The sequence below is a fragment of the Stegastes partitus genome, unplaced genomic scaffold (genome assembly GCF_000690725.1).
Source record: "Stegastes partitus isolate 25-593 unplaced genomic scaffold, Stegastes_partitus-1.0.2 Scaffold194, whole genome shotgun sequence".
Taxonomy (NCBI): domain Eukaryota; kingdom Metazoa; phylum Chordata; class Actinopteri; family Pomacentridae; genus Stegastes; species Stegastes partitus.
Window position 1 is genome coordinate 531533 of NW_007577925.1, and position 10134 is coordinate 541666.

Below are 10134 nucleotides of genomic sequence, written 5' to 3' on the forward strand. Positions count from 1 at the left end.
TGTGTGTGTGTGTGCGTGTGTGTGTAAGCAGAGCTATGTATTTCAGTTTTTCTAAAAACATTTGTTTGGTGCAATCAGATGGAATTATTAAAACACATGTTTTTATCACAAACAATAAACCTGTATTATATTAACGGTCTCTTGACCATTTCAATTCAACTAAGCTCTTTTGTGAGCCATCTGCAAGCTTCTAGTTGTATTTTTGACCACTCCTCTTGATGCAGTTCAACTAAATTTGTTGGCTTTCTGACAGACTTGATTCTTTAACAAAATCCACAGGTTCTTGATTCAATTCAGTTCAATTCAATTTTATTTGTAAATTCACAGGAGGTATAGCAGGAGGGGCTGGGGTGGGATCCAGAGACACCTGCAGAGAGAACAAGCACAGGACCTCAGGAAATAGCACAGACTTAGTGATATGCAATGGTGATATATAAATCTATGGAAGACAGAGAGAGGAGAGGAGAGGAGAGGAGCCCAGTGCATCCTGGGAATCCTCTGGCAGTCTAAACTTATAGCAGCATAACAAAATGACAGCTCAGGTGATCCTGAGCAGCTCTAACTATAAGCTTTATCAAAGAGGAAAGTTTTAGGACTAATCTAAAAAGTAGAGAGGGTGTCTGTTTCCTGAAACCTGATTCCACCACAGACGAGCCTCCCAAACTAATTATTGAAACTCCAGGAATTCTGAGACAGGATGTTCCTGATTTCTACAATATTTCTAAGATGAAACAAGGCTGTCCTACAAACTGGACTTATATATGTGTTGAAGGAAATATCCTGGTCAAAAATAACTTCAAGGTTCTTCTTCAAGTAGAACTGAGTAACTATCTGGTTAGAGAGCGTTTTCTGAGGTGCTTAGGGTCAAATACAATAACCTCAGTTTGTCTGAATTCAAATGAAGAAAAAAACAAGTGTAGAAATGTGTTGTGAAAAAAGCATAACTTGTGCAGTCTCACAAACCAATTAATATAAAATGTAGCAAAACTACAGTTTCTGATTAAAATTGTATTCGTTTATCAGGGGCACCAAGCATATATTCTTTTCAGCTGTTAGGTATGCCATCTGAGAGACCTTTATCAGGAAAATTGAAGATTGAATATTAATGAGTAATCAACTCTACTTATATCGATCAGCCTTAGAATTGAAAGTCGTGAACTCTGATTTCATGACCCTCCAGTTCCCAAACAAAGAAGTAAACAGTAAAAACAGACGATAATTATACGCAAACATTTATTATTTCATATCACAAACAAACAATAAACAACAATGACATAACAAACAACAAAGAGTGAATAAATGAATATAGATAAACAGCTAATTAACTGTCACCGTCACTGGAAGCAGTTGGTAGAGCGGTGATCAAACTAGAATCACTTTGGAATTGAGCATTGACAATCGTAATTTCTACATTCACCCGTTTAGCCGAAAGCCTTTGTAGGAGGGAGAGGGAGGCTGCTGCAGGATGTTGATGATGATCTGTGATGATACCAACTATTTTCTACAAAGTAATGCCAATTAGTGAAAAACATTAATTGGAAAACAAGTGACTTACACAAGGGCTAACCCGACGACGGATGGAACAAGGCTTACAGAGAAGAAGATTCAAGAACTTGATTTATCCCTGAAGGACAATTCAGTTTACAGTCTACCAGACGGGTAACATAAGAGACAACAATCACAAGCATTGATTGAAGAGCTGCTAAAAAAGAAACATTATTGAGGCCTGCAAACATCCAGAAACGCCTCAGATTTGCCAGAGAGCACAAATACGGCATGGGCAAACTAGTGAAAATTGACGGAAGCATAAGCAACGTCTTAGCTCATCATGGTATCCCTTCTGGGGTCTGTTTCACAAAGCAGGTTCAACAAACTCTGAGTCTAATCCTGAACTCTGAGTTGATCTACTATGAGATAGGAAACTCAGAGTTTCCGGTTCCAGAACAGCGGATTTGAGTTAGTTTAATCAACTCGGAGTAGTTTCACCTGGAGTTAAGCACATGCACCAAAACTATAAAAAGCCAGCATCAACGGAGCCCCGAGTCAATGAGTCACCATGGCAACGGGGAAGTGGAGGGCTGCGTTTTTCACCTCACTAGAATTGGAAATCTTAATGCACTCATATGGCGAATTTGAACGTGTTTTTAAAAAGAAGTGCAACACCGCTGCAGCTGCAAAACAGAGGGAGACGGCGGGGAGACCATTGCTGCTCGGGTCAATGCACAAGTTTAAATGTCGTCCTTTGCAGTCACAATAATAATACAGGAGAAAACTGCTTGAATGGTAGCCCATTAATTTATTTCATTTAGGTGCGATCGCGCGGGGGGAGAAGTGCACTTGGCAGCAGCTTAAGATGAAACATAAAAACATTGTTCAAATCTGAGGTTGCAGCACAAGAATTTAACAGAATATAATTTAAAATTAATTTAACAGATCTCTACATCATTCACCTGCAACCCAGTGGAACTCCTCCTGGATGGCTCTGTCAGGTTTATGTTCATTGAAAATGACAAAGATGGGTAAAGGCCGTCTCAGGGTGAGGCACACTTTTCTGACCGCCCTGCATACAGTTGCCTTACTCAGGTGCTCTGCATCTCCGACACTCTACAAAAAACTGTCATTTGGAAAGAAATGCAGCGCAGCAAACAATATGACAATAAATGTCTATCTATCAATACAGATTGATAGAGTAAACTACTATTGATCCCGCAGCAGGGAAATTTTAAGAACAGCAGCTGTCAGAAGTGGAATTCGAACCCACGCCTCTGGGGAGACTGTGACCTGAGTGTAGGGCCTTAGACCCCTCGGCTGTCCTGAACACACAACATCTGCTGGGATGTGAGAGCATGACTACGGCTGGTGATGCTGCACATGTAAGGACGGATTAGGTTGCATGTAAATGATGGCTTGTGACGTGAAACAGACAACTGTCTGGAAATGTTAGAACATCTATGTGCGGTCTGATAATGACCTCCCGACAAATATTTAATTCTCTGTGCAGTAATGCTGCACCTTCATCCACAGGATTGTTATCAAAGGGACATGCCATGTTCGTGAAAAAAGTCGCCACCTGTGCCTAATGGAATTCTAATACAGCCTATAGACTCTGATTGTTTTAATGGTTTTTGACAGACGGCAGAACTAGGCTACGCCAAAACTCACCTGCTGACTGAATGAATGAGAAAATCAAATCGCGTGTGTGGCTGAAAGAGGGACAGACAGAGAGAAACTCGAGGTTCATTGAGAAAAACCTGGTCCTGACCAGGGTAGGTTTATAGAGTCTGTACCGAGGTCTTAAGTTGACTCTCTCTGTGAAACAGGCTAGAGTTACCCCTCTTCCTCTGGTTTGAGTTACCTCCCTTGTGAAACGGAAAACTCAGAGTTTCCCTCATTTCGGGCTTAACAGATTCAGAGTCTTCACTAAACCTGCTTTGTGAAATGAACCGCTGGACTGAATCTGATTGATCGTGGATTCATATACTAATAGGACAATGAGCCCAAACATACTTCAAAGCTGTGCAGAAACTATTTAACCAAGAAAAAGGAATCTGGAGGACTGGAACTGATGGACTGGTAAAGTCAAAGTCCAGATTAGCATCCTATTGAACTCATTTGGGATGTAGTACATTCTAAGATTGATTGCACAAAAGTTTCATCTAAAGCAAGTCTGTGGGAACAGCAAGAAACTATTTGGAATTCAATAACAAAAGAGAAAGTCAAAAAGTACATAAAAACAAAGCCAGAAAGACGCAAGCTGTTATCAAGGCTAAAGGAGGCCATACAAAATATTTTGATGTTTGTTTATTATGTATGAAAAAGGGCTACTTAGGTGTTTTGTTATTTGCATAATAAATAACAATAACATTTTTAGGTTTAAACAAGTATTTGAAAGATTTCAAAAATATTTATGTTTTATCGTTTTTATGACAGGTGGTCTAAAACATTTGTGAGGAACTGTACATAACATGGGAATCTACAACATAAGATACCCCATGATCTAGCAAAGAGAAGAAGAAAATTAAATTAATTCCTGTTTTTGTCAACATTTGACATGAGAATAACGTGTATCAGTTCACTGAATCCTGGCCTCACCCCTCCATGTAGATGGTACACTCCATCATAGAAATGTGTTCTCTTGGATAAATGTTTGATAATTTAATAAACAAACAAAACAGAGAATGACAACAAGTCATTTGTTCATATACGTATGGGTGCTGAAAGAAAGGAGTTATGCTCCAGATCCTCATTAGAACAGTTGATGCTTCTTCTTTTATCAGCTGCACTCCTTCCTGAGGTGAGGAGTGGTGGAAATATGTGAATGTTAGGATGTGTGTATTTGTAAAAGGGGTAAAGGATATCCACTAACAGGAAAGGATATCGATTTCTCACTTTGGTGATAATCACCATATCACTTATTTCACAGTCTTCAAAATCTCAATGGTCCACACAATGTCTCATCACTCCACAGGAGGTATGAGATTCACTTTCATACTGCAGAAAGTTAGTTGTTAAACCATTTGCCTTAGCAGGTCCAATTGGTGATGTTAATCCCACCAGTCAGCTGACATAATTCTCTTTGTCATAATGATGGCTGTTTTTCCTGAGAATAGTTAGATTCCCCATTGTGCATAATGTATAAACATGCCTTCATCTATGCAGCAAACAATCTTAGCTCTCTGTATAAGAAATAAAGAAATAAACCAAAACAATAAAAAAATAAGAGTAAGACCAATAAATAGCAGTATGGCACTTATCTAGATTGTTTTCTTCTGACTAGATCCTTGGTTGTGTTGTATCTGCTCTCAGATGTACGTCGCTTTGGATAAAAGCGTCTTCTAAATGAAATTGTACTGTAGTATTTCCAAGTATTTACAATATGTGTGCAAAGAAGCAGGGTTATTAAGGTAGGTGTGGTAACATTTAAAAAAGTGTGGGTTGTGGGTTTTGTACGGTGCAATGTTATTTTCTGTAGAATATAATTGATAGAATTTAAATCCAATTACCTGCTTCAAAAGCTGTCTCACAGGTCACAGGAAAGGTTTCCATTAACACTGAAAAGCTTCCGAAATTGTTCATTGGACACACAACAAACTTCATGTTCACCATGCAGCTATGTGCAATGTGGTACAATCTTAAGACAATTAAATAACTGTCTCTCTTTTTCAATCACTCATTCAGTTTTTTTTTTTTGCTTTCCCTCCATGCTGTTGGTCTCAAACACATCCATCATCTTCAGACAATGCCAATAAGCTGCTGCTGTCGATGTTTGCCCTCGAGATGTTCATGAAGATGTACGCTCTAGGCATACCCTCGTATTTCATGTCTCTCTTCAATCGCTTTGACTGCTTTGTGGTGTCCACTGGTATTATGGAGCTCATCCTTGTTCACATGGGTGTCATGTCAGTCATGGGCATCTCTGTGCTGCGCTGCATACGACTGCTCCGCCTGCTCAAAGTCACCAGGTGGGATGATCAAGAATATACTATATTATGCTAGCAAATTTGTTGTCTTTTTTTTAACTTGAACACACCAAACACACAAATTTATCTTGATAAAATCCACCAATTCTGTTTCATTCAAAAAATTCTGTAAAGGGGACATCTTACAGTTACTAATTGTCTGTTGGTGGCAGATTTTCTGGCTGAATGCGGCTGTCTAAATAAATAATCATTTGTTTAACGAATATTGTTTTCTCTAGATACTGGACATCCCTTAGTAACCTGGTGGCTTCCCTCTTGAACTCGGTCCGCTCTATTGCCTGCTTGCTGCTGCTCCTTTTCCTTTTTATTGTCATCTTCTCCCTGCTGGGTATGCAGGTGTTTGGTGGGAAGTTCAACTTTCCCAACCAACCCAAACCACGCAGCACCTTTGACAGTTTCCCTCAGGCCCTCATCACTGTGTTCCAGGTACAAGATAAATGCTTTTTGGTATCCATTTTTGGAAAGTGAACTTACAGCAAGATTTGAATTAGCTTGAAACACTCCTGTTTGAGCTGTCAGTTACACAGATACAATTGAAACCAGAAGTTTGCAGCCACTGTATAAAAAGACATGCAACCTTTTTTTTTCCCCCTCACCATTTGGCATTAAATCAGACTAAACTTTTCCTGTTTTAAGTTAGCTAGGATTGCCAAAAATGTTTCTATTTGCTAAATGCCAGAATAATGAGAGAGATTTCTTTTTAGATAATTTTTTAATAACTTCTTTAAAGGCAAAAGGTTAAAAAAAATTCCCTAAAAATTGGGAACAATGGCCTTTAAAGTACATGGCTTGGGTCAAATGTTTTTTGGTAACCTTCCTCAAGCTTCTCACCATAGTTTGCTGGAATTTTGTCCCATTTCTCGTGACAGAACTTGTGTACCTGAGTCACGTTGGCCTTCTTGCTCGCACAAGCCTTTTCAGTTCTGCCTACGAGTTTTCTACGAGATTGAGATCAGGGCTTTGAGATGGCCACTCCAAAACCACTTAAGCCGCTTTGTAACTAATTTAGCGGTATTATTTGGGTCATTGTCCATTTGGAAGACCCTTTTGCACCCAAGCTTTAACTTCCTGGCTGATGTCTTCAGATGTTGCTTTAATGTTTCTACATAACATTCTTTCCTCATGATGCCATTTATTTTGTGAAGTGCACCAGTCCCCCCGGCAGCAGCCCCACAATATGATGCTGCCACCCCCATACTTCACAGTTGGGATGGTGTTCTCAGGCTTGCAAGCTTCCCCCTTTTCCTCCAAATGTAACAATGGTCATTATGGCCAAACAGTTCAGTTTTAGTTTCATCAGACCACAGGACATGTCTCCAAAAATTAAGGTGTTTGTCCCTGTGTGCGTTTGCAAACTGTAATCTGGCTTTTTTACACTGCGTTTGGAGTAATGACTTCTTCCTCTCTGAGTAGCCTTTTAGCTCATGTCAGTACAGGACTGGTTTCACTGTGGATAATGACACTTTCTTTCCCGCTTCAGCCAGGATCTTCACAAGGTCTTTTGCTTTTGTTCTGGGGTTGATTGACATGACATTTTGCAAAATAACCAAAACTTCGTCTCTGGGACACAGAACCCGTCTCCTTCCTGAGCGGTATGATGGCTGGACATTCCCATAGTTTTTATACTGGCAAATCAATTTCCAGATGCCTGAAGGTTCCAAGAAATTGTACCAAAGGCTGAACCAGACTTGTGGAGGTCCAAAAGTCTCTTCCAGATATCTTTAGATTCTCCCATGCTGTCACAAAAGGAAGCAGAGTGTTTGAGGAGTGCCTTAAAATACATCCACAGGTGTTTCTCCAATTAACTCAAATGTTGTCAGTTAACCTATCAAAAGCTTCCAAAACAATGACATCATCATCATCTAGGCTTTCCCAAATAGGTTGAAGGCATAGTAATCTTCTGACTGAAAAAAAAGAAAAAATTCTCTAAAAATTCTCTCTCTCATTATTCTGGCATTTAGCAAATAGAAATAATTTTGGTAAACCTAACTGACCTAAAACAGGAAAAGTTTAGTCTGATTTCATGTCAGATAGTGTGTGTGTGTGTGTGTGTGTGTGAGAGAGAAACTTCTGGTTTCAACTGTAAGCAAGAGCACTGACGGTAACCGTTGTTTTCTTCAATTTCTTGTTCATTTTAATGCCTGGTACAAATAAACGTACATTTGTGTGGACAGATATAATGATAACAACAAAAAATAGCTTACAAGAGTTTTATTTAAGAGCTTTTCCATGGTTTTCTTGATAATAAACAAAATCACTTCAGTTCTTACATCATGCTTTTAGGCATTCCATGTTTTCTTTTCTGTCTGTTTTAGACACAATACACACAGGAGTTAGTACTTGATTGCATAACCATTGTTTTTAATGACTGCAATCAAACAAATTTGCTTCGTTTTTGGGCTTGTGGTTCTCCATTTTGCGTTTGATGATTTCCACAGGTTTTCAATTGGATTTAGATCTGGTGATTGAGGAGGCCAAGGCATGGTTTGAATGTTCTGGTTCTCCATCCAGGCTTTAACGGATCTTGCTGTGTGTCAAGGAGCATTGTCTTGTTGGAAAATCCAGTCATTCAAGGCAAGAAAGGGTTTTCCAGCTGATGGAAGAAGACTGTTTTCAAGAGTAGCCCTGTACATGACCCGGTTCATTCGCCCTTCACACAACTACATTTGCCCTGTTCCACCCATACTGAAACAACCCCAGATCATCACTGATCCACCCCCATGTTTTACTGTAGGGGCAAGACATTCTGGATTTTAGGTTTTTCCAGGCTTTCTCCTAACCAGGGTAAGTTGGCTGGAGTGGGCATCAACTGAAAATTGGATTCATCACGAAACAGAACCTTAGCCCAATCATCAACAGTCCAGTCCTTGTGATCCCAGCAAAGAGTAACCAGGCTTTCCTCTGCCTTTCGTTGATGAAGGGCTTCTTCCGTGCACTTTTGAACGGTCCTTGTCGAACAAGTCACATCTCTCAACAGTGCCCACTTATATTTAAGTTCCCTGGAGGTCTGACGATGATTCTTGACACAGGAACGGATGAGTGCACGGTCATCTCTTGGGCTAGAAAGATGTTTCGTGCTGCGACCAGCTAGCAATTTGGTCGTACCATGTTTGGTTTGTTTTGTCTTGGTGTAATGAACAGCTGTCTTGAAGATCTTCAGTTTTTTCGCTACCTGTCTCTCAATCATGCCAATTTCCAGCAGTGACAAGACGTCAGCCTTTGTGGCTTCACATACTTCTTTTGTTTTAGGCATTATGTGCCTTTGCTTGGAACCTGAATTGTGCTACGGCTTGAATGTAAGCAGGAAACCACTCTAGGCCTTTGCATGTGCAGTGCTGCTCATGAAATGAAATGGCCTCTTATATACCCTGAGAATACAATTAAGATTAAGCATGTCAAATAGGACATAAAGTGTGATGTAATCAGCAGCATTTTTTGTTGTGTTCATTGTATTCTTCAGACAATGTACCGTTAGTGGTAGCAGGCATTAAAATGAACAAGAAATTGAAGAAATCGAAGGTGGTCTAATAATTTTTCCATGACTATATCTTGCAATCTTGCAACAAAGCTTTCTGAATTGTTACAGTTCCTGTATTCTCCTGTCTATTTACTTTCTTCACTGTAATAGAAGCTCCAGTTCACAACAGCCTATAAGTATACAAAATCACCAATCTCATGCTGCCAATATTTAGGAAAATTGAGGCTGTCATAAATACTTTAAATGATATAATTAGACACTGAAAAATATTTTAACTGTAATGATGTTTAAAATACTTGTGTTTCAGATACTGACAGGTGAGGATTGGAATGCTGTTATGTATGAGGGCATTATGGCTCATGGAGGACCCAGCATGCCTGGTATCCTCGTCAGCATCTACTTCATCATTCTCTTTGTCTGTGGAAATTGTATCCTTCTTTAGATTGTGTGTCTGTGGCTGTGCCCAACCAACACTAAACTCTGTCCAAAATTATAATTGAACTCTAATCACAGTTATACTCTTTGACTTTGCTGTCATTCAGTCATCCTCCTAAATGTCTTCCTGGCCATTGCTGTTGATAATTTGGCCGAGGCTGAGTCTTTGACTTTGGCACAGAAAGAGAAAGCAGAAGAAAAACAGCGCAAGAAAGCCCTCAGGCAAGTCTTCTTAAAGGGCTAGTTCCGATTTTTGGAAGCGGTGTTATATGAGATGCGCATCCATAGTCCCCCCCTGTAGTATCTGGCAGTCTGCTCCAATGAGCTCTAGATGAGCAAAAGGATGTATTTAGTAAGGGAAAAATATCAAAATCTGGCAACTAAATCGTTGCCAAACAACTTCTTCACCAATATGTTTGTAAAGGTGTAATAACATGCCTTAAAATGTTGAAGTTCAACTGCCCGTGGGAAACCCTGAAAAACACCTGCTCAAGTTAGGGTACCGATAACCATTTGATGAAAAATCGATTTTTAAAAAATCGGGCTTTAAGCAACTTATGAGCGTTCAAATCAGGGTTTGTTCATGATTCTGAGTTGTCTGTTAGCATTTATTTTTCCCCACAAACACTTCTTTGTTGAAAAAGACCACACTGGAGGCAACAGTGCTAAGCACCGAGACACCTCGCAGCCCTAAATGCTGAATATAAATCAGTAAATTAGTTTTGTTTTCGTGCAACAATG

The 10134-nt window shown here is 39.6% G+C and overlaps 1 protein-coding gene across 1 annotated transcript in view; it reads left to right on the forward strand.

The window, feature by feature from the left end:
- The window catches only part of LOC103356344 (dihydropyridine-sensitive L-type skeletal muscle calcium channel subunit alpha-1), a 98569-nt gene that overhangs the window by 25031 nt on the left and 63404 nt on the right, over positions 1 to 10134 (forward strand). Inside the window, exons 11-14 of the mRNA XM_008280448.1 lie at positions 5237 to 5462; positions 5699 to 5906; positions 9266 to 9386; positions 9501 to 9615. Coding sequence (XP_008278670.1) covers positions 5237 to 5462; positions 5699 to 5906; positions 9266 to 9386; positions 9501 to 9615 — 670 coding nt within the window. The remainder of the gene's footprint in view (positions 1 to 5236; positions 5463 to 5698; positions 5907 to 9265; positions 9387 to 9500; positions 9616 to 10134) is intronic.